General features: G+C 42.5%; 1 protein-coding gene across 2 annotated transcripts in view; it reads right to left on the bottom strand.

Moving 5' to 3' along the window:
- Window positions 1-1,780: 1,780 nt before the first annotated feature.
- FAM120A (family with sequence similarity 120 member A) overlaps window positions 1,781-25,635 on the bottom strand; it is a 106,486-nt gene continuing 82,631 nt past the window's right edge. Inside the window, exons 12-18 of one of the 2 annotated variants that reach the window (XM_081237484.1) lie at window positions 21,394-21,508; window positions 15,848-16,057; window positions 13,899-14,082; window positions 13,167-13,304; window positions 10,708-10,849; window positions 10,139-10,235; window positions 1,781-3,693 (exon numbers count right to left, since the gene is read on the bottom strand). In XM_081237484.1, coding sequence (XP_081093610.1) covers window positions 3,382-3,693; window positions 10,139-10,235; window positions 10,708-10,849; window positions 13,167-13,304; window positions 13,899-14,082; window positions 15,848-16,057; window positions 21,394-21,508 — 1,198 coding nt within the window. In that variant the 3' untranslated portion in view covers window positions 1,781-3,381. Of the gene's footprint in view, window positions 3,694-10,138; window positions 10,236-10,707; window positions 10,850-13,166; window positions 13,305-13,898; window positions 14,083-15,847; window positions 16,058-19,970; window positions 20,019-21,393; window positions 21,509-25,635 lie in introns of those variants that run through there. The other variant, XM_081237485.1, reaches the window with a different exon arrangement.

Genomic DNA, 25,635 nt, shown 5'->3' with positions numbered 1-25,635 from the left:
TAAACAATCTCTTCTAGCTTCTTTTTAGCTTTGAAATCTTCGATGTCAGCATCTTGGTGACCGTGTAGGGAACCCGGCCTAGCTCTCGCGGTCCCCGAGGATCCGGTCAGCTCTCTGCGCGCGGAATTCGGCCCCAGGTGTCGGCAGTGCGGACACCGAACCGGCCACCGCCGACCTCCCGCGGTCGCCTCAAGCCTGGCCTGGGTGGCAGCGCTGGGACGCAGCGGAACGCAGGACTCAGGGATAGGAGGAAAGAGGTGCGCGCGCACCGTCCGCGCACGGAGGAACAGGCCTGCCCTACTCAAGGCCCCGCCCTGCCCCGCCCTACGCATGGCCCCACCCCGCTCCACGCAAGGCCGGAAGCGCGCATCCCGGGCGCGTCTTCCTCTGACTAGGAGGCCGGGAGGGCGGGTCCTTGAGGCGGCCCTCCCCTCTCCGACCCGGGCTGAGAGCGCGCGCCCGCAGTCCCAGCATCTTTGATACCACGTCTTCTGACACCGCCCCCTCCGCCCCCGTCTCTCCCGTGTGGCCACTCCCCTCCTGCCCACCCCGCGGAGGCGGGGACACAGCCCCACCTCCCCGCACCTCCCGAAGAAGCGGTTCCGGAGGAGCTGGGCGGGCCGTGCGTAGGGGAATATGATGGACTAAAAGGCGCCTCAAAGGCTCTGAGCCTGGGCTCCAAAGGGCACGGACTCAGACCCTGTCTCCACCGCTCACTAGCAGTGTGGCCTCCAATTAGTTAAAAACCTTCGGTGGTGATAACAGTGTCATCCTGATAGCATCGCTGTGAGCATTAATTGAGCTAAAACACCTAGAATAGTGCTTCTAAAAAAGCACGTCCTGTTTTAGTATCATCATTGAAGGTGTTATTAGAACGTGAGAGATTTACAGCGGATGTTCACAAAACAAGGACCAAAATGTATTAAATGCCTACCACTCACCCCTGTCCTGTGCTAAGCACTCAGAACTCAATGATGTAAAAACATATGGGGAAATGGCGGAGAAGAGACAAATTTGCCATGCACAAGAATTCCAAATAATTTACTAGATAACTCAAGCATGACTCCCCACTCTGAGTCACTCGTGAGCCACATGGTGGCTCTATCAAAGAGCACAGTATGGAAAGGAGTAGGGGCCGGCAACCCTACAGTGAAGAGACCTGACCAACACTAACTCAGCCAGATGATCAAGGTCGCTATCAATGGTGATAAGACATGTTAATTTTATGTAGCCTAACCCCAGTCCACTCATTAAAAAAAAATCAGACAAATCACAGTTACAAGCCATCCAACAAAACATCTGACTACTCAAGGCTGTCACAAGGTCACCAGAAACAAGGAAAGCCTGAGAAACTGTCAGAACGAAGAGACTAAGGAGACATGCCAACTAAATATAATGTGGTAGATACTAGAACAAAAAAGGACATTAAGTAAAAACGAAACAAATCTGAATACTGTATGGATCTTGTAAAAAAAAAAAAGCAGTTTAATCGAGATCAAATGTATTTCTTCCTTGGGCTTTTTTTTTAAAGTTAAATTTCTATTTCTAAGCCTGCTCTATCAGAGAACGTCTTTTTTGTAACTATGAAATTCAGACATCAGCATAACTTGCATTTTGACCACATATGTTTCTTTAGAGCTAGAAACCCGGAATTACCTGCAATGGGCAAAATATTTCTAAATTTTGGTTATTTGCCTAAGCTCTTCAGTAGCCGTCTCAATTTGAATTAAACCACAGTAAAAATGTATGTTTTTACAAGGAATTTAAAAGCCGTACCATCTTTATACTAAAAGAATAAAGATTTTTATTAAGCATTGTAAGTTGCATTCAATAGCCTTCAGATACACCACACCACAACCCATCTACAATCAGTCAAACCCAACAGCAGTTCATTCTTGCACAATCCATGAGTTAGGGCGAAACTCCCTTCAACTTACAGTAAGATCCTACTCAGGTCTTGCGGGCAGGGATTGGGGAATTACATCTCATTTCTGATCACTAATGTGTGATGAAGAGCATCAGGAGAATTATATGAAAACGAATAAGAAGTGATTCTGATTTCAAAGTACATTGTTTGGAAACATTAACAAAAACATCAAAATGATATAAGTATACCTGCTTCTACTAAATTCTTGATGGGAAAGTTCTCAAGAACAAGCAATTTGTTTCCTGCTACAGAAGGGGGGGTTGTTTTTTTTTGTTTTTTTTTTTTAAAGATCAAAGGGACTTTTTTTGTTTTTCACAGAATTTCATATTTTGCTAATATGAAGGCATAAAACAGCAACAAAGAACAATAATGCATACAGCAGTGAATACACCAGGGTAATGTTGATATTCGAAACAGCTAGATAATTTGGGGGGTTTTAGAATAAATGCAACAGAGGTCAATAATCACAAAATTTTAAGGTTAGAGCAAGATCAGTCAATGACTAAACAGAGTTAACATCTTTTATAGGACTATTACTGATTATTAGCATTTTTGTTTTGCAAATGGGCACATACTGGTAAGAATGGAAGAAAGGACAGTAACATGCATAATATTAACTACACACTTTAAAAATTATGAACCATGCAGAAGTTTAGCTCAAGTAGTAGCACTAATGGTCTACGTCCGATTCAAAACCACATAGTTCATTGATCACAGATGCATGGTATTAAGTCACGAAAAGTTTCAGAACACAGTGTGTTGATTTTGAAAGGTCATTTGCATCTTCTATGATTTCAACTTTATCTCCATTTAACTTGCTTGTAAAGTATGTATGATGTACTGTATATTTAAAATCAGCAGAACGGCAATATTACTCTATAGTTTTTTTAGTTTTGATAGTTGCACTTTTTTTTTAACACAAAAGAACCACATCAACAGTGATGAAATTTAAGTAAGAAAGAAAAACTGTGGTTGTGCCTAATTTCTTTCATAATCATAAAATCAAAGCCTTAGACAAAGCTTTCTTGTGAACAGTAATGCAAAATCAAAGATAATGGCATACATATGGTGCCAAATGCTAAAAATGATATTTTAAGCTATATATACTTAAAGACTGCCAAAATTTGTTTTCTTTATAGTTCAAGAAACACAGCTATAGGCTTTTGTCATTAACCAGTTTAAACTTTGTGTGTACTTCATTTTAAGTGTGGGAGTCAAATGCTCTTCATTTTCTTTCTCTCTTTTTGTTTTATTGTAGCATTTTGACTACAACTGGTTAAAACTAAAAATGTGTTGTTTAAATCTCTGATATCAAAGAGGGATCCGAATTTCCAAAGTCCTCATTTTTCTCTTACGGAAAGGAAAAAATGTACATAACTGTAGGCTCTCTTTCTCTCCAGATATTCCTAAATCCTTACCCTTCCAGCATCCTTCACCCTCTATAAAAAATAAGTTTACTCTTCTTTCTTTAAGACAGCTGCCTCCAGAGCATCAGCTCTACGGCAAGCACTGTCTGTACTTAGTGCATTTAAGTGAGGATTTGTATTGCACGTCTTAGAGTCATTGTTCAAGGCACTTTCCGAGTGGCTGGGGGCCCTGGTGTCGCCCGCGCTCCCATTCATCTGGGGAGCCGGCTTCTCCTCAGCCACCGCTCCGTTTTCAGCCAGGGACCCGTCTGAAGACACAGCGGAGGATTTAGATTCCCCGGATCTCGACTTCAGTTCTTTGGCCACTTCTTCTGCTGAAGCAGCATAAGGAGGCTTGCCCTATTTAAAATGAAGCACAGCAAGCGATAAGGCAGTTTTTTTTTTTTTTTTTTTTTTTTTTTTTTTGCTGTACGCGGGCCTCTCACTGCTGTGGCCTCTCCCGTTGCGGAGCACAGGCTCCGGACACACAGGCTCCGCGGCCATGGCTCGCGGGCCCAGCCGCTCCGCGGCATGTGGGATCTTCCGGGATAGGGGCACGAACCCGTGTCCCCTGCATCGGCAGGCGGACTCTCAACCACTGCGCCACCAGGGAAGCCCAATAAGGCAGTTTTTGATAAACAGCGGGAGAGAGGAGACGCCAGTTGAGGCCTGATGACACTCACTGCAGATTTAAGAACAGAACACAGCGAGTGCATGGCTGTATCTCTCATTGTTATGTACTCTCTACCCTATGCATTTTACACTGTGTATACTCTCTATACATTCCAGTACATACTCTATATCCTCCATAATCTATATTCTCTAAACTCTACATGTTCTATTGTATACTCTATATACTCTCTACATTCTATTATATACTGTATGCACTCTATTCTCTATATATTCTGTTATATACTCTATACATTCTCTATACAGTTGACCCTTGAACAACATGGATTTGAACTGCCCAAGTCCGCCATTATGCGGGTTTTTTTCAATAAACACATACTACCGTACTACATGATCCACAGCTGGTTGAATCTGCGGATGTGGAACTGTGGATACGGAGGAGGGCTGACTGTAAAGTTATATGTGGATTTTCAACTGCGCAGAGAGTCGGCATTGTCCAAGGGCCAACTGTACTCTCTATACTTTACAGTCTATATACACTCTATAATCTATCCACTTTATACATTCTATTTTATACGCTATCCATTCTATCATCTAATTTTCTATACTCTAAACATTCTATTATATACTCTATCCACTCTGTAGTCTATATACAGAGTGGAACTGGAGGTACCTATCACCCTTGCTTTAGAGACACCCTCTTGTACACCCCAGGTTACCATGTTCCCCATTTGGGCTCAGTTTTACACAGTGTCTTCTCATTTTAGTTTTCAATCCTACAGTTCAGAAACACTCATGTAAACTTTTCTAGAAGTCAATACGACTGTCATTCTCTTGGAACCTTGAGAAACACAATTAATATAAAAATACAGGAGGGCCAAGAAGCGGAGAAAAATAATACCGAAGACTTCAAGTACATGCTTTCAAATCTCAAAACCCTCACTCTCTCGAGGAAAAGTCCACTTGCCAGACTAAACACACACTTGTGGCAGAGTATTGTCGGTGGTGATTAAGCAGTTCCCCCATGGGTGCCTGCTACAGGAAATGGGTTGAGGCGCCTCCCTCTAGTTATGAAGGATGCAGGAAGACTAAGAAGGAAAGCCAGCCTGTACCTGTTTGGAAACAGACACTCCCTCTCTCGACAGCTAACTCTTCCCATAAGCCTAGGCCACTGCAAGGAGTCCCCCACCACTGTATGCACCACAAGCACGGGCAGCACTGCCTCCTCTGTCCCACTGACCCATCGTCTCAGAACCGGCCCCATCAGGATGGCAACAACAGAGAAAGGAAGGCCAGAGACTCTGAGGAATCAAGTTACCCTTCATCATCTGTCCTTCTCAAGGTGCAAGAATACTACTTTCACTTAAAAATGAGCAACAGGAAGTTCCAAGGAATCCACACATTGCGGCAATAAAAGATGGAACAACATCCCTAAGGACAATGAAATACATCAGAAAGGCATGTCAATAAACGACCAAGACTGCTTCCTTTGATTCTAAAACAGGCTGTGACAGGACGGGATGAGGAAGAGGAGCACAGATTAAACCAGGAAAAGCCATAAAGTGAGGTGAAAAACTTTGGGAAGAATTTAAAATAAAGAAAAAATAATTCCAGAAAGGAACACTAAACTAGAAGAAACAACACCAAATAAACATCATAGTACCTGAAGGTGAAAGAACAGAATTTTTAAAATCAGAGAGATGAAGAAAGGGAAGTGCAGATCAAAACCACAATGAGACACCATTTCATACCCACTAGGATGGCCAAACTCAACAACAGATAGTAGCAAGTATTGACATGCATGTAGAGAATTGGAATCCTCATACATTGCTGATAGGAATGGAAAATGGTGCAGCCATTTTGAAAACAGTTTTGCAGTTCCTCAAATGCTTAAACACAGAGTTACCATATGCCCCAGAAATTCACTCCTACATGCATACCGAAGAGAAGTGAAAATGTGTAGTTAACAGTACTCTACTATATTTGAAAGTTGTTAACAGTAGGTAACAACACTCTTATAGTTAACAGTACTCGTATATTTGAAAGTTGCTAAAAGAGTATATCTTCAAAGATATAATCATCATAAGATATACTCATCACTTAAAAGATTTCTCATCACAAGAAGAAGAAATTTGTAATTATGTGTGGTGATGGATGTTAACTAGACTTATTGCGGTGATCATTTTGCAATAAACACAAATATAGAATCATTATGCTATACACATGAAACTAATATAATATTATGTGTCAATTACATCTCAATAAAACCGGGGGGAAAAAACCAAACTTGTACATATATGTTCACAGCAGCATTATTCATAATAGTCAAAAAGTGGAAACAATCTAAATGTCCATCAACTGATGAACGAGTAAACAAAATGTAGTGCGTCTATATAATGAAGCATCACTCAGCAATAATACAGAATGAAGTCCTGGTATGGAGCACAACATGTGCATTTACATGAAATGTACAGAGAGCAACTCCAGACAGAAAGCAGATCCACCAGAGACTATGGGGGTGGGGTGTATGACTGCTCATGAATAAGGGGTTTCTTTTGGGGTGATGAATGTTCTGGAATTAACGGTGATTGCCTATGACCTTAGGAAGAGACTGAATTGTACACTTTGAACAGGTGAATTGTATAGTATATGAGTTACATCTCAAAAAAGAGAGGAGGAGATGAAAAGGAATCAAGAGTATGCCAAACACTGAAGACAGACCCAGAAGGACTGGTACAACAGGAGCGCCAGCGATGAAAACAAAGCAAAGCAAAAGAACTGAAATGAAAAACTAGTAATTCAGGAAAATTTTCTGACATAAAACAAATTTGAAATTGCCTTTGGAAAGAAAGCATTGCATACTGAGTGCACTGACCAAGAACGGCCAGCAGCAGGGCATGTCACTAAACTTTGATGGAAAAACGAAAACAATTTAGGCATTTAGGCCAAAACAGCAAATGACTTCAAAGGGAAAGACAATTCAATTATTATTATTATTTATTTTATTTATTTTTTTTGGCCGTATGCGGGCCTCTCACTGTTGTGGTCTCTCCCGTTGCGGAGCACAGGCTCCGGACGCGCAGGCTCAGCGGCCATGGCTCACGGGCCCAGCCGCTCCGCGGCATGTGGGATCTTCCCAGACCGGGGCATGAACCCGTGTCCCCTGAATCGGCAGGCAGACTCTCAACCACTGCGCCACCAGGGAAGCCCAATTCAATTATTATCAGTCTTTAACAGAAAAGCTTTATAACAGAAGAAAATCAAATAATGTGTAAGTCACTTGAGAAGATGTGAACCAATATTTCTAATTGCTCGGAAAATAAACTGTTTTCAAATTAAACACTGTTTTCCCAAGTCTTCCCTAGGAACCCACTAAAGAAAAAGCCTTAGAGGGACAAAATGGACCAGCAGACTCAAGGCTGGTGGGGCATGGGACACAGTTATCTACCCGGACAAATGTGGCTGAAAGGAGTATACTTTGGACAATGTAGACAATAGTACCGAAGCTATTTTTCCAAACTGTGAGGATGACGGGGGAAAATGGGGGAAGCATATACCAACATTTTCTTTTAGTTGTTCCCAGTGACTGTGCTGGTGATGGAAGAATTAGCTGTTCCTAGCAGACTGTGTATGCAATATGGGATGAAGTAAATAATGAGTTATGGGATGTTCTAATTTAATCATCCTCTGGGTTCTCAGGAACCAAGATTCTCAGAAGGGAAGAAAAGACATACTGATATAAGCAGTAAAGGTTAAGTCAAATTCCTAAAATCCTAAATGTGAATTAGAAGAGTCAGTTTAATTAGGGAGGAAAACAGCAGATTACATGTATGTATGTTTGTGTGTGCATAGTATACGTGAGTGTGCATGTGTACACCTTTTCCCTCTAGCTCTGTTCATAGGAAAAGCCTAGAAATGGTGATTTGGTGTAGAAGAAAGAACATAGAGATGTAACAGAAATGAGACTAAATAAAAGCCTATAGTCCTCAGTTTGAACTGGAAACATCAGTGTGAATTCATGAGAATCATACCTTTAAAAAATACAATAAAAAGGCATATCGGTTGTGTGTGTGTTTACATATATAAAGAAACAGGGCTCTGTGTGTCTATGTACACAGAACACTAGGAACAATGACTGACCCTATGGCAGCCAGGGTCCACTGGTGCTCCTACTTGAAATGCCATTTCTCACTAAAGAAACTGAGAAACTAAGAGAAACGACTGTCACTGGTCTGCTGGGCTGGGTGATACACCGGACAGGAAGCTACTGAAAACCAGAGGTCACGGCAAAGGGCCCAGTGGCCAAGGATGGGTGAGGTGAGCTACAAAAAACCATGTGTTGACCTAGTTCCTGTAAGGGCTGTAATACTCAGGCACCAAAAACAGAAAGCAATAGGAAGCATCTTTTTATAAAAATACCCCAATAAATAAAGAAAAAGAAATGACTGAATGAGAATATTTTCATTTTGCAATCTGCAGTATATGAACGGATTAACAGGTCCTAACATAAAAACAGATAAGCAGACATGAAAGCACATACTACAGTCTTGCCACAGGGACAAACCGAAGTCCGATGCAGCATCCAGATGCAGCTACCAGCGGGCAAGAAAGGTCAGAGCCGCATGGGAAACAGCACCATGAGTATAAGTGCGCACTCGGCAAAAGCCAGAAGTCTGTAGGTGAAATAACCTGGGTTGTCCTTCAATAGATAAATGAAGGAAAAGAAAGGGAGGGAGGGAAGCCTGCTGATTCAGAGAGACTTAGAAGACATAGCAAACTATAAGAAAATGAACACAATTCAACATCAGTGTCTAGGAATGCACATGTGAGTGACAAAACCAGAAGGGGACAAGGGAGAAATAACTGAGTGTAAAACTCCAGGGTTGTAGTTATTTTGTGCAGAGGGAGGCAGGAGGTTAGTGTTGGGACTGGGCCTGTGAGGGGCTCTTGGTATGGCTGGGAAAAATGCTATTCATCACACAGGTGATGGCTACATGGCTATTTGACTTATAACTCATTAAGCTACATTTGTGTGTCTGTGTGGTTTTTGGTATCTCGGTTTTATATTTAAATAAAAAATAAAAGTGCTTAAGCAACATAGGGACACATTTTCCCCACTACCAGCTTAGGAAAGGCCCCTGTATCCACCATGTACGACCATAATGTACAACCAGAGGCATTTTTATAGGATGAGCTCTGGAGAACCAGTAAGAATGAAGTTCTCTTCCCTCTTGTAAACCTGTCGAGAGGCCGAGAGTGCCTCTAGCTCAAAAGGGCATTTTGGTGAAGGCTGAGGATGGTCAGGGTGGGGGCTACAGGAGAGCCAGAACGAGCTGAGTACCTCCCCCTTGCTGGATGCTGTGCTGCGAAGAGGGGCTGCCTGGGCCTGCTTTCAGGAAAGCGACTGCCTCTGCACTTGACTTGCTTGATGTATTTCGTCAAAACAGACGCTACCAAGACGCTAAGATCACCTGGCAAAGGCAGAAGTTTTACTTTCTCTTGGCCAAGTTAAGTTTCCAAATATGGGTTATTAATAAATGAGTCACAAGAGTGGACTCCTCTTCATGTTTACAAGGATACTATGGGAAAACACTGTGTACTTTGACTAAACGCCGTAATTCAGTAAGTGAGACAACATAATACACTGTTAGGGCTGATTGGTGTTTTTTAAAAGATTGTTCTCAGAATCCAGGTCCTAAAACGGAATATCCAAAGCGGAAGTTCTAGCTCTTTCATGAGGACAGACGTGACTTTATTTTCTCGTGAGTGGGTCCCTTCAGGGAAGAGCTAGTCAAGATGGTCCAGGAGGAGAAAAATATGCACTGTTCCAGGATTTAAGGTCACAATTTTCTTTTAAATCCTAAATGTGATTTACCTACATAATGTTTTATAATATAAACAGCATTAACAGCTCCTGGATTATTCTCAGCTAAATTCCTATGTCCAGCATGTGAACACGAGATCGTGCTCTCTTTACCACAAATGATGATAAAACGATCTGGGTCTGAGGGAATGTACATTTGGTAAGCACCATGTGCCGCAATTGTGTTAGAAGCCCAATAGCTACAGAAACATTCCGACACCCCTCCTGTCTGGACACAGGCACTGAAACACTGGCCTGGGACGATCAGGCACTCAGGAGTGAACTGGCACTAGCACTATGCTGTGTTATTACCTGAATCGCACCCTGGTTTTTATAGCCTCTGCCATAGTACCTTCCACCTCTTCCAAATGTTCTGATCACTGGAGTGGAAATAACTCCTCTTGGACGCCTAAACACATAAAAGAGGACAAAAACAAACAGACTTGAATCTCTTACAGATAACATTTAAACATTTAAAATAATATCAAATGGACTTAAAGGCGTCTAGTCTATGCTATAGGAAGCACAAACTTTATTAAATCATGGTCACACCAAAGATTTAGTCCAAGTAATCTATCTTATTTTTTTGGTACATATCCAGTGTATTCAATTTTTAAAATAATGCACTTCAAAAATATTCTTTCTTTAAAAAACATTAAAAAATGGTTAACTGAGTAATTTTTGGATAATTAGTTAATAATGGTTTAAATAATTACATAATGCTATATATACTGGAATCCTATACAACCACTAAGAAAGATGTTAAAGAAGAATGTATTTAATGATGTAAAAATGTTCCCAGTAAACTCGTGATTAAAGTAACAAGTAAGAGGCTGTTTTTTTAAGCTTATACAACTACATCTTCATTGTTCAGAACTTACCCTCTTGCTGGTCCTCCAACAGAAACTACCTGTAGGGGGAAAGGCCCACGGCCTCCACGGCCCCGTCTGCTCCCAGCCCAGTGGCCAACCACGGTGCCAGCTATTTCTAGCTTCCCTCCCTGAGAAGGTATAGGTTGGATTCCTGCACAAAAGTAGATGAAAAAAAATCTTTACAATCACAGGACTAACAAAGAGAAATAAGCAAGCAATTTCTTTTCAAATGTGGTTTCCATTTCATATGAAGCCCCTTTCTCTTGCTTTGTGAAGACTTGTTTATCATGTGAACTATCTATGTGCACAAGTTTGATTTTAATGGTATTATTTTTAGGCTGTTGTTGAAAATACACCTGAAAGTAAGACAACTGTGTTGGCTATTTAAAGAACCCATGACAACTGAAATAGGTTACAACTACAAAATGAGCGTGGCTGTTAGGCAGAAATAGATCCAATAAAGTATTGGGTGCATATGGCACGCCTTCTATATTACCAAGATGGAAATCTGCAAACTCAGAATGCCTTTTTCTCTTTGAGTAATTACTTACAAGTTTACTACCTTAACTAAACATTACAGAAATTAATCAGTAAAGCTAGCCTGTTACTTCTTACTGCATTATTAAACGATAATTTCCTTAGGCAGGGTTATAAATATTCATTGTATTCACTAACTTCTATTAATTACTGGTAGCCTGCATATTCTAAGGTTTTCTGACTTACCTAAGAAAACCCTCAAACAATTAGCTGGTACCAAAATTTCTGATAAAAACAAAACAAAACAGAACCTCAAGCATCTTCTTTTCTGGCACATGGAATGGATTATAATAAATTCTCCATCATCTTGGTATTAGCCATGATGATTAACAGCCAGGTAGCGCTGTTCAACAACATCTACAACAAGCCTTACATTTTCTAGTGGCCGCATTTAAAAAGTACAAAGAAACACATGAAATAAATATTAGTAATGTATATTTCGGGGAGTTCCCTGGCAGTCCAGTGGTTAAGACTCTGCGCTCCCAATGCAGGGGGCATGGGTTCGATCCCTGGTCGGGGAACTGAGATGCCGCATGCCACGTGGTGCGGCCAGAAAAAAAAAAAAGTATATATTTTTTAACCCAATATACCCAAATTAACATTAATTTCAACATGTAATCAATATAAAAAACAACGACTAATGAGACATTTTGCGTTCTTTTTTCCGTATTAAGTCTGTAAAATTAGATGTGTGGTTAGGACACAGCTCAGTTTGGATAAGCCACAGTTCAAGTGCTCGAGAGCCACATGTGGCCAGTGGCTACTATACTGGACAGCACAGATCCAGATTCCAGACACAATTTGGTGGAAGTTAAGAAGCAGGTTCCTCTTGTCATTTCAGACTAAAAAACCACTTCTGACCTAACAACGTTCACAGTCAGAACTCCCCCCTCCTGCCCTCCCTGCCACCACAGTATTTTATCACAACTGCAGGCCAGCATAAGTTTCCAGGTAAGGGCTGCAGGAAGCTGAAGCCGATTGTGAAGCAGAGGACACACGTTACTGTGCACTGCATGATGCTCAGTAACAGGAGGAAAAGCACCCTGGACAGCCGGGAGACCTAAGGGGAGGCAGGAGAGGGGCATGCAGTAGGAGAGGAGAAGTGGCTCCTACAGCTACAGAGAGAGGGCAGCATTCATCTGTAGGAGTCTTACTGCTACAAAAGACGTCTCTAGGTAGCTTCTGTAAGTACGCAAGTAACTGAGCTGGAAAAATATTCCCGGTCAGGGAAGGCTTGCCTATCCCAAAAGTTCTTCAAAATTGTATTTGGGTAATCCTGTAATGTACACTTGATAGCCATGTTTAGATCGGCAGTCCCAAAATGTGGGATTTATGACAAAGTCACAAGTCATGGGCTTCAAAGTACAGCAAAATCACAAGATAGTATTTCAAGACTAAACGTTAGGACTTTTTCTCTCCCTCACAAGCCTAATACAAATAAGAAGAGAAGCAATGGGAATTTAAAATAGACTTTTTATATATCTGATAGTCGATCTTCCTTTAAAAATGTTTCTATGGAACAAACTGTGATAAAGTTTTTTCTGCCCTTAGAATCTTCTCAACAAGCATCATCCTCTTTACCCAGAGGGGGCTGTTAGGGAATACGACAGGAAAAAAACTTCACTGGGTATTACTGGGCAGCCTGTTCTACCACAGGAGACAATGGTTAGGGGGCCAGGTGCACAGAAGAAGGGCTGTGTGTGGACACACACACCGGCCCCTCTGGAAGGCAGAGATGGGCCACAGCAAAGCTGCTGCAGAGACCTGGGGGCAGGCAGAGGCTGGGAGAAGAGCAGCAGTGAATGCCAGAGTGGGGACCTATCAGGAAGGATATGGTGCTGGAGTCAGGACAGACGAGGAGGAAGAAGAGCCAGAAGAAGCGGGGAGCTGCTGGCGGACAGAAGCTCTAGGAGGAGGTGTGGCATAATTACCGCCCTGTGACTTGCTAGTCCTGCTGCCGTCACTGCCTGAGAAGGCTCCGCAGTGTCCTGCTGCCGTCGCCACGCGGAAGGCACGGTACGCGCCTGTCGCTACAGTTTCCCCATAGGGGCCTCCAAAGCCACAGACTCCTGTGGGACCCGGGTGGAGAGAGATGGGAGAAGCCATGAGGAACTGGGTTCAGGCAGAGCCACCAGGGGGCTTTCAGGCAGAGCAACCCCCATGTCCTTCAGCTGTTGTTCTTACACCATCAGCTGCCAGGGAGGAGACTCCTGACCCCTCCTGTCACCGACAACACTGAAATGTCGCCTTGCCTGCCTTTGGAGGAGCCTCTGGAGACAGAACACTATTGCTGTGGGCTCTGCCACAGACTTGGGAGGTGGCCTTAGTGGAGGAGAGCTCCACGGACCCCCCACGTGAGAAGATCTTAAATCACAAACGTGAGCAGAGTTTTCAGCTACACGGACCAACTTTAAAATCTTATCTCTGCTATTAATAGCTTTTGTAGTTCCCGCTCCCTTTCCCATACATAATCTCTTCCGGGATCAAGTTTGCTCCTTTCTAATGTGAAGAGATGTTGCTGCAAACTTCATAACTAAGCCTGTCAATTATTTACACGGTCTCAACACAGCAAGATATTGCCCACTCAGAAGGCCTGCACGCTGTACGTGCGTCTGTCTCCCCGACTCTAGCAAGTCCCTACGGGTGGTGGTGGACACACTCACCTGCAAAGCCCCGCCCTCGGCCCTGTGCTGGTGGGACGGGCCCGAAGTGCCGTGGGTACATGGAGGTGGGGTAGAAAGGCAGCGCCGCTGGCGGTGGGAAGGGGAGCGGGTGGCTCTGCCGGGAGAAGTTCAGCCCTTCCAGGATGCTCTGCCGCATCTTTTCTACCTTGGCGGCTTGCTCGGCCTGGAAGTCAAGGACTGGCATGTGAAAACTTCATTCACAAGGTTTCAATTGAATTGGAAAGAACAGGAAAGAAATGAGACGTGCTGACCACTGTGCCACGCCTACTTATTTACCCATAAATAACACAGTCACAATCTGCTCAGTGACACCTGTTTACAGAATGCAAACAAGACCCCAAAAGCAAAAATGCAAAAAAAAAAAAAAAAAAAAATTAACAGATACCTCTTCACCTCATAATCTTAATCTTATAAAACAAGAATCTAAATTTCTACTTTCTCAGCGTATCTTCAGGTAAGAACCATTTACGATAAAGTTTATTAACTGAAAATGAATTTGGTTCTCAAAATCAATGACTAAGTCCAGACAGATCATGCTCACAGCCTTCCTTCCACTTGTGGACCAGGGGGTAGATGATGCCTAGTTCACATCTTTAAAATTTACTTTCCTATCGATTTAATTTTAAGTCAGGTATTTACTGTATTTTACAGAGAAGGAACTGAGGCGCAGAGTGATAGATGCTTTTTTTTTTTTTTTGATAGATGCTTTTTAAGGGAAGCCTAGACCTCTTTGAGACCGGACAGGACAACAGCCCAACTGATCTCTCTGTGGGGCTGTCTGTGAGATGACTGTTCAGTAACCCGCACACATGTGGACAATACAGCTTGCGTATGTCAAATTCCACTGTGAAAAAACATCAGAAACACTCAACTTGAGTGTCTTTTGTTAATAAGTACATAAATATGTACACCAGCAACCAATCTTTAATCAGAGAAATGGAAAATCTGCTTACTCTCTAAATCTGTCTTTAGACTGAGCTTGACTAAAGCAGCATGTTTTGTAGTCTAAGGTTAAATTAAAAAGCTTGCAGCACACGTGAGCCTCTTTCAATACAAAGGGACAAGATAACCTCGTAACCTACTCCACTTCATTTTTAAATCAGGATTTTAAAAAAGTACAGTCAATCCTCATGATTCACGAGTTCCACATCTGCGCACTTACCTACTTGCTGAAATTTACTTGTAACCTCAAAATCAATACTCCTGGCATTTCCATAGTCATTTGAAGACATGTGCTAAGTGGGATAAAGTCTGAGCTGCCACCTGAGCTTGAAGAAGACACAGCATGGCCTTCGTGTTTCAGCTTTTATACTGTAAACATGTGTCCTGTTCACTGTCTCCTTACTGCCACATTGTTCGTGTTTTCGTGAACGATTTTGCTGTTTCCAACGGCCCCAAGAGCAGTGCTGAGTACTGACTAGTGTTCTCAAGTGCTAGGCTGTGATGTTCCTTACAGAGAAAGTGCACGTGTTAGTTAAATGAGCTTTGGTGAGGCTGAGTTACAGTGCTGTGGGCCGTAAGTTCCGTGTGAGTGAATTCACAACATATATGCATTAAGAAGTATTTAAAGAGAAACGCACGTAGAACAAGGTGACGTACGGACTGGCGGACGAAGGTCATGTGACAGGAGGCTTTCCCCTAACAGCAAAGGTTCCGTAGTTGCTAATTCAGTGTTCAAGGCGGATATATAGAATAGAATTACCGTGAACAATGAGAGCCAAGTGTGTATGCTGAGCTGGGCACTGAACTGGCAGTTAGTTACACACTGGGCTGGGCCCAATCTAAATCCAATTCCTGTTGCGCAGGCTCATTACAAATTCGGTGGGGGAGACGACAGATTAGCCAGTGAGCGTTATTCCGTGCTGGTTGGGGGTGGCCACCCACTCCTCCCCTCCCTGCCCCACCCAGCCTGCTTTCTTGCAACCGACCTGACCATCACAGAGGTCGATGAGTGGCGTCTTTTCCCGGCTTGCTTTGAGGAGTTTGGACTGGAAGAGCTTCCCATCAAAATACATCCAAGGACAGCAGTGTTCCCAGGGCACTGGCTGGCCACACGCGTCGTTCGCAAACAGGGCCATGTCCACGCCACTCATGAACAGAGCTGACAGCTGAATGCCGCGGGGGTCGAGGTTCTCAATCTTTAAACGGAAAAGAGTGATTTCTATGGAGTAAGAGTACTACAGTATCCAATTCTTGCAATGTCTGACTACAACCCTCCACAGGCAATGAGCACGCCCCTCAACCAAATGCCCCCTAAGCAGCCCTATCACTACCTTACAGTGTCTTAACACTGACTTGTCTGAACAGAAAGACTTATGTTATTGAACAAATTGAAATTCAAGAGACTGTTTTACAAACGCACCGAAACATTTCAATTTGGAAGTTGTAAAGAGTTACACAAGTATAAAGTAATACTGTACTTAAGGTGGACACATGACAAAGTAACAAATTACTAATAGTCTCCTCAGCAGTGAAGAAGCCCACAATTCTTTTACGAAATAAAATTTTACACTCAAGATTCTAAACACTGGTAAGGTGTTAACAGAAATGTTGTAAGAAAGGAATATTCTATTAAGATTCTGCATTTTGCAAGCAGTTATCTTCAATAATTACTTGGTATAATTTCATTCTTAAGTTTGTACTTTACGTTTACGTTATTTTATATGTTAATGTTTTAGATAGCAACTTATTAATGAGACTGTCAAAATGTTTTAGGAGAAATGGATAGCTTATAAATGAAAGAACACAACAGCAAAAACATTGTATTTGAACCATGCAGACTATCAGAATCTAAAGACTCGTATCTGTGGGTTCTTCTCACTCAGTCATTAGTGCTGTGAGCCTTCCTTTGTACACACAGCCCTTTCTTCTAGCATCTAATGTGTAGGATAAGAAACACTGACAAATACAGTCAACTCTTGATTATCTGTGAAGGACCTTGTTTGTGGATTATCCAGGACTGAGCTTTAACTGTCCTGCTTTCTGTCTTCCCACCTTCCACGCTTATTTTCTAAGGTGATGGTCTCTTGACAATGCCGTCTTTATGGGTACCAAACTAAGCAATGCCTAATTGTGGCAGGTAAACTGGCTTTTCATTAAAGATAAAAAAGATGACTCCCGTGCCAAATACGAATGAATTTATGATTATCTGATGTTTTGTGCTGTCAGTGTCAACATTCCCCATTATCAGCTAACACGGTGTTTTCCAGCCCCCCCCCTTTTTTTTTTAAATTTGAAGTCAATGAAGTAAAGAACTTCCTGAACCTGGAGAAGTCTATCCACCCCTCCCAGCCCACCTCTGCTGGCTCCTCCTTCTCTAATGGAGTGTCAGAAAAGGGAACTAATAACCATGTTCAGTTGAGGGCAGGTGGGGTCAGGATGGTAGAATTAGATGCCTTTTTACATTTATGAGCAGAAAGGGGAGAGAAAGAGGGTCAAAATGGAAAAAAAAAAAAGTCCCCTAACTTACTTTAGATCCCCACTGGCCTTGCCTTTCTCTGCACTGCAGAAAGGAAGTGGAAACTCCCTTCTTCTGAGTCCTGAGGCAGAAAGAGGGCGTTTCTCCTCCCTAAACACTGACGCTGCGGGAAAGTGGCACAGCGGTGATGCCAGCCCAAGCTTGGAGGCTGCCTGGGCAGAAAGCCATCCCCTGGCCCCTCTGCAGGGATGATGGCAACCAGGCCTCTAGCTGCTCTCTCCCTGTCAGCCCACAGCCTTCCAGGCCAGAGAAGGGAGGACCAGGTCAAGGCTGAGGGGAAGGGAACGATCGGGCTGATGCTGCTCTAAAGACGTTTGCTTTATAACAAAGTGCCAGCAGGGTCCTTCTGGTGAAATCCGATACTGCTGCCATTTCTTAGTCACTGGTGGGGTTGGTCATATCCACCCGTAGCCCTTATTTAACGAATATAGCTCAAAACCATTCTGGGCAGATGGCCATCTGAGTGCTGAGGCTAAGAAATGGGAGCCGGTGCATGGAACACAGAAGCACCCTAGTTAGAACAAGTAACCTCCCAACGAGCAGATGGGAGGAATGGATAAATCTACATTATCCACGCACATATATACTTATTTTAAATGGCCTCATCATCAGTTGAAGAACTGTGTTTTTACGGGTTTAAAAAATGATTTTCAAGTCAATTTGTTTTAGAAATAACAACTACCATTAATTCAATAGAGAAAAATTCTTAAAATAAAAACTGCCTAAATAATGTGAATAAAATCCCAATTGCTGTGTGGATTTCACTTCATTCAAAAAAATTTTTAATTACTTTACGTGGTGTTTTATATTTCATTCCCTAAATGTTAATTACACACATAATACTATCTAATATTTACGGGGCACTTAATAAATATGTATCAGACACCACTCTAAGTATTTTTCCATATATTATTTCATTAACATCTCAACAATCCCATGTATGATACTGCTGTCAGTACTCCATTTCATAGATGGAGAAACTGAGTCAGAGAGAGCTCAAGGTCACAAAACTGATCTGGTGGCACCAGAGTCTGAACCCTTGATCATAGAAATGGTTGCAATATTCACATTCCAACCTCATTCTCTTATACCACGTAAGATAAAATATTCACCATTATTCAAAGTTCCTCAACTAGAAAAAGAGTGACAAAATTGTATGATCTTACAGGAAATACAAATATGGAATGTACCTCTGGCCAATTCGTTCAAGAACCAAATTCCAGTGAGGTTACTCGGTCCAACTTCTAATTACTGGGCAACAGACTCTTACTTTGATTTGTCATATTTACCTATACGCACAACAATTCTTACAGGTATCACAGACATGCTGCACGTCCCTACTACTGTCTTTAAAGCTCTTCATTTTCCATCTTTTAAGTCTGCACTGGGCATGTGAAACTGTTAAAAGAATTTAAGGCAATTATAGGGACGTCAAAAGCAAGGGAGAAAGAAACTGGATAAATATTAAAACTGGGCAAAGGTCCTTCTCTCCTCATCCTTCACCCGCCCTCCTCCAAACACAGCGTCAGTGCTGATTTTACCTTAGTCATTATGTTTGTGCTGGTAACCTAGGAGAAGCGCCACAAAAATACACCAGGGAAAAAGTGAAGGCTGTCAGTCAATCATTGCCATGGATCCTCAAGGAGCCACGCAGAACACTCAACTATGCAGGGTCATGGCGGGAGGACAGAGACTGGACAAGAGGAAACTCTTGCAAATTCATTTAAACCAACGGTTTCAACATCTTTTCCCACCAAACCTCCTATCGGAATAGCCACCAAGAGGCCAAACTGTGCAAAATTAGGTCTTTTCTTTCTCTTCTCCTATTTATTCTCAAAGCATATAATGGACAAAAATGGGAGAAGAAAAACAGGATCTGGGCAATCCACAAACTGGATCATGGCCCCTAAAAGAACAACAAAAATCAAGAGTTGACTATATCCTCAACAGGAAAATGGTATTTTATAGAAAAGCATCGTCATTGCTTTTGAAATATCAAAACAACTTGAATGGTTAAGTGAAAAAGCAATTTTGAAATTTACTTTTCTATCACTGAATTTTGGGACCCTCAGTCTCTGCATAGGGATTTTTGTTCATTTAAATAATGATTATTCCTATCAGTTCTCAATCTGATAGCTGAGAGGATCTCTGATCTTAAAAAAAACCCAACTATCTTTTCCCCCAATGAATGCTGCTATTTTCCCTTCCAGCTCTTTCAGAATTTATGGTGCTCGTGAATGAAGCACTAACGATGCAGGCTGTCCTTGGTGAAAGGAACACAGACCTCCAGACCAGCAAGACCCAAAGGGATAGTGGTGGGCTTGAAGTAACTGCACATAAAATGGGTCTTTCTAAACACAGCTCTAGAAACGCCTGGCTTTAGATGAAGAATCAGGAGAAAATTATGAAAGCACTAAGACCTCAAAAGAACCAAAATGAAAGCTTAGAGTGCGACTGTCTTTCAAAAGTTATATCCTATGTGTTGATCCAAAAATGAAAAGGATATGGGAGAAGATGAACTTTGAGTAAAAGCAAGTTGATGGTGAATAAGGCTTGGTGGGCATACCTGATACCTGGCGGTCTGATTTTCAGAACTGGGATGTCAATACTGATGTAATAATCTAAATAAGAGAAACAGGAAGTAGAGGTAGAGGGATGGCACCACACTCTAGTAAAAGTATTTACAACACCCCTGAGCACAGTCTGCTGATGAAGATGGTGGTGATGGCACCACACGCTAGGACACAGGGAGGGAGAGCCTGCACTTAGTACCAGCCTCTCGGGGGGACACCCGGCCAAATATTCTAGAATGAAAACTTAAATTCAAAACCATTAAAAAAAAATAATTTCTGCCTAACAAACAGAAAAGCTTAAACTACAAAGAATACAATTTGAGGTAGATTCTCCTGTTTGGTTGTCTTTAGTTTAGCTTGTTTCAAAGTCATCAGAAGCCTAAGGTGACCACAAATGACATGGGCTCCACACAGTTCAGGGTCAACACCAGATTACTGAATTTAACTCAGTAATTTAGGGGAAACCAGAGACTTATTGAGCCCCAATGGTAGAATACTGAAAACCCATCAAATGAGCCTAAAACTCTTCTGCGGGGAAAGAACGCCTTCATAAAGAATGGCAAAAAGATCTAAAAGTGAAGGCGATTTTGTCAAAAGAGATTACTTGATTACAAATCAAATTTTGTAAAAAAACAAACAAAAAACACAAACAACAACAACAAAAAAAACCAAACCAATGGCAAAGAAAAAAAACAAAACCCTGTACATTAAAAAGAAAAGGCAGATCCACTAATTTAGCTAAGTCTGAAAAGTCTTGAATTTTCTAAAATTTACTGTAGAAATTAGAAAGCGAGTACAGCCATGTGGACACAGTGACTAATAAAAGTGCACTGAAAAGATAAGCACACCAAAAAATCAGGTGAAAACATGGAGAAAATTAATACTGTCAAAACAAAGAAAAAAAGGAATACTAGAAGGGAAAATTAAAAGGAATACGATGTTAAATGCTGACTAAAAGGGCACAGGGATGATGGCATAACATTGTTCTTCAAGTGTTTTTTTTAAAAGGGATTTACAATACCAGGAGGGCAAAGACTATTTTTTAGAGAAAACGAATGTTGTATTTAGGAACAACAGAACGAAACAAGAAAAAGAATCCTGGCCAGATGTTAGTAAATTCTTAGGACCAAGCCCTCCCAGGGTTTTGGGATCCCCACCTGAAATAAAAGGCAAGTTTATTTCCTGATGTGGAAAACAAGAATAAACACCCATTGGTAAAACAAGGGAAAATCTTTATCGAACAAAAGTAGACTTGACTGTTTCCATAACCGGGAAGGAAATTCCTTTTGCCCTGAAGGCTCTAAGTTCACGTCATTATTATTACTAGTTTAGTGCACTGAGTGACTCCTCGGTGAGGTTAGCTGTGTCTCACAGAACTCCAAAACAAGACTTCCCAAAACAAGGAATGAGGCTTGTCAATTACCTTGAGCTCCTGCAGCTGATCAGGCTCATAGAGTTTGGGGGACAACGCCTGTGCCAGGAAGGCATCCAGCTCCTGGCGACGCAGTATCCGTGCTCCAGGCCATTGCACCATATACCTACAGCGGGGTAGACAGAGAAGGCCTGGTGTCAGGATGGAGCAGTCACCAGTCACATGCATAACCTGGTGTTCAGGTTCTAAGGAGACTCAGGATGACACAAGCTAAGGAGGCCTATAAGGATTTCTTACCCAGCTTTTCTATTTTCACTGGATGATGCCAATTACAAGTGAAAACCTAATCATCATCTGGGCTGATCAGAATGTTTGGAGTAATTAAAAATAACACTAAATTTAACCACACTGCAAACCAGCTGGTAAGTGATTTTTTGATACAACTTTACTTTCGTGAGGTAAAAGTTAAGCACAAATTTTACCCTGAAACCCTGAAAATATATGTTAGGCGCAAATTTATGATTTATCTATTTTAATTCAAGACAGGATACCTGGGAGGCCGGCCCTAGGTCCAAATAAGCAAGATTTATCTCCTGATGAAGAGTAAGTGTTGTGCGAACCATCTGCACAGAAGGGGCTCTGGCAGTGGCAGGTGAATGCCCTGCAGTGCAATAGGAAGGGACAGCGGGGACAAGAGCTAAAGCTTCAGCCTTCAGAACTGGTACCTGCAATCCCTGGGGACACACAGACTTACTGGGGCCACCCTGGTGTGAGCAGCTAAGGGGAAATCAATGTCTACAACTCCAACTTCCATTTGTACTGTCTGCCTGAGAACGGCCAGGTGTCCACAGTCCCTTTTCTCTGCCAATCATTTCCCCTTTACTCACCTTGCCGCACGGCACTGCCCCAGTGACAACCTCCAGGACATTAAGCAAAGGCACAATCCCAAATAGTATTTGGGTGTGAGAGAGTAAAGGGATAACCACTAAGAACTTCGTCATTAGTCTCATTGCATGTCCAGTGGTTCCTAAGTCTCTGCATTCAGCAAACTTGAAGGATGACCTAGCCAAGTTGCCAGATGATCACCAAAAATAACTTCTGGAGATACACAGATCCCTATGTGATCTCTGGCAAATAGCTTAAAAGGAGTCCGGGGAACTGTGACATGCCTAACAAAACTCTTTCCAGTACTGTCTACTGAGAAAGTTTTCTCAGTGCTTAAAATTTAAGTCAACAAAAATCAGCATCAGAGTTGGTACAGAGCCCGCTCTCATTTCTGTAATAGTTAACATCCATCCACAGGAACATAAACTTAAAAGGTGAAGGAGGAAGTTTCATCCAGCTGATTAAGAGAAGTAGTTTCAATAAAAATCCCAATAGAAAAATGAAAGTGTTGGGCTTCCCTGGTGGCGCAGTGGTTAAGAATCCGCCTGCCAATGCAGGGGACACGGGTTCGAGCCCTGGTCTGGGAGGATCCCACATGCTGCAGAGCAGCTGGGCCCGTGAGCCACAACTACTGAGCCTGCGCGTCCAGAGCCTGTGCTCCGCAACGGGAGAGGCCGCAATAGTGAGAGGACCATGCACCGCGATGAGGAGTGGCCCCGGCTTGCCGCAACTGGAGAAAGCCCTTACACAGAAACGGAGACCCAACACAGCCATAAATAAATATACATAAATTTAAAAAAAAAAAAAAAAAAAAAAAAAAAGAAAGTGCTTGCTGGTGCCAGGCACTAGTCTGGGTATTTACACACACTGATTCCTCAAGTGGTCACAGCAACTCTGAGGCAGGAACCATTACTATCCCATTTTAGAGATGGGGAAGTGGAGGCACAGAGCTTATATACTTCATGGTAAAATTATGTAGTAGAAGCAGAAAGGGCATGCAATTTCAAGGTAAACAAACAGTGGATGTATGGTATTTAGATTCGAGTGATATAAAAATTTTACTTCATTAAACTGTCAACATTTACAATGACAAAAATAACACCCTTTGCAATTGTTTGAGTGCCAAATATCTTAAATAAAACAGTCATACTGAGTTTTTACCAGGGCTTGATGCAAGAAACAGCAAATCTGAAGAAAGTCTCCCTACTTTTCTCCGAAAAAAATTATTGTGGAAAGATTTTGCTCAGTATACAATGCTCTTTGCCTAAGTATCCATGTTATACAACCCTTTTATTTCTTATGTTTAAAAAATTGTGGTAAAATGCATGTAACAAAATTTACCACTTTAACCATTTTTAAGTGGATAGTGCAAGGGCATTAGGTGCATTCACGGTGTTGCACAGACATCCTCCCATCATCCATCATTACAACTCTTTTCATCCTGCACATCTATGAAACACTAACTCCCCTCTTCATCCCCTAGCCCTAGGCTAGATGTTTCTTTAAAAATTATGAATCAGAAAAAGATTGTTTTGGGGACAGGCTGGTTTTCTTAAGATCTTTCCTGATTTTTCTGGCAGCAAAGACTCTCAGCAGTCAGTTCAGCTGCAACAATGGAAAGTCTTTTGGGTTAGAATACCTACCATTTCCTCCATTTGGCTTTCTATTTACATTTTAACAAAGTCACCCTTTATCTCTTTTTCAATGTAAGTCCTCAGAAAGACTTTCTGGATGTAGAAAGAGTATGAAGTGTGTTCATAAAGATATGCATGTACATAGACAGACAGCTTAAATACTGTAGAACATGGATGGCACCGATGGCACTGCAGTCAGGGGCAAAGGTGAGAGCAGCAAAAACTGACCCTTGGGGGGCTTCCCTGGTGGCACAGTGGTTGGGAGTCCGCCTGTCGATGCAGGGGACACGGGTTCGTGCCGTCCGGGAGGATCCCCCCGGACCCCACGTGCCGCGGAGCGGCTGGGCCCGTGAGCCATGGCCGCTGGGCCTGCGCGTCCGAGCCTGTGCTTGCTCCGCAACGGGAGAGGCCACAGCAGTGAGAGGCCCGCGTACCGCAAAAAAACAAAAACCAAAAAACCTGACCCTTGGTTATCTCACGTGTTCACGCGCTTCCTATGTGCACTGACAGTGTTTTCAATCACTTTGTGTTTCTCAGCTTTCTCTAGACATTCTTTTCCATGTCTTCTTCCTGGGTCGGGCCTTAAGTTTCCTACCGTGGAAGTCTGAGGGTATCTGCAGTTCCCCCTTAGTCACCTCTCCTCTCACTACCCTTTAGAAGCACGGAAGCTGGAACAGAAGCAGGTCTCCACGTCACTTGGGGAACCAACGTGGTCTGCCTCCTATCGGCACAGATGGGGAGCTGGACCCTGGTATGCTCCTTGGGGTGTTGGAAAAGCCTGCACTTGTTTGGGGGCTCAAGCCCTCTATCTCCCTTATTTTATTTATTAAGTTCCTCCAGAACGTAACTCAGTCTGTCTTCTCAGAAGCTGTCTTGGATAAGGACCTCGTCTGTCTGGTCTCAGCTGTACCCTAGGAAAGGCTGCTTTCCGTTCTGTTCTGGACACTTGCTTCACCCTCACACTGAACCTCTGCTCGGATGCTGGCCCCTCCTCATCTTCACTACAAGGATTTCTAGAGATTTGACTGCCATTTCTTCCCCCATTCTCCTTATTGCTGTTGTATGGGTGCTGATATCACTAGTGAAAGCATAGAGAAAACCACCACCTCCCGGCTGGGGTATGCCTGCCCCAAAGGCAGAGGCGGAATCTCATTGCGACGGAACAGAGGCAAATCTAGATGGAGAAATAGTCTACCCAGAGGTTGACAAACTGCACCCAGGGGCTGGCTGCCTGTTTTTAAACACAATTTCCTGGAGCAGCCACACGCATCAGTTCACATGCTGTCTAAAAGACGTATGGTCTGCAGATCCCTGCTCTGCAAACAAACCAGTGTTTATTCTTCAGAAACATCTCTGCATCAACCCAAAGAAACACGAGAAGCTGTCTGAGATTGGAGGAGACAAGGCACCTGAACACAAGCACAAGGCAAGATCTTGTTGCCAACAAAGGATGCTATTGGGATAATAGGAGAAATCTGAGTAAGATCTGTAGATCAGATGTATTAGTATTATTTTTCTGATTTTGATAATGCCCTTGTTTTTTTAGGAAACATAAAGAGTTTAGGGGTAAAGGGGTATCATACTCACAACTTCCATTCAAAGGATTAAGGACAAACACACAGACACATGGAGAGAAGAGGAGAGAGCCACTGCAGTAAAAGGTTAATATGTGGGGAATCTGGGTGAAGAATAGCCACCAACTTTTTGTACTAATCTTATAACTTCTTCAAGTTTGAAATTATGTTAAAAAAAAAAAATTAAAGGAAGGGGAAGT

The sequence above is a fragment of the Mesoplodon bidens genome (genome assembly GCF_964165515.1).
Source record: "Mesoplodon bidens genome assembly, chromosome: 6".
NCBI lineage: Eukaryota > Metazoa > Chordata > Mammalia > Artiodactyla > Ziphiidae > Mesoplodon > Mesoplodon bidens.
This window is presented reverse-complemented; position numbering and strand designations above follow the sequence as displayed.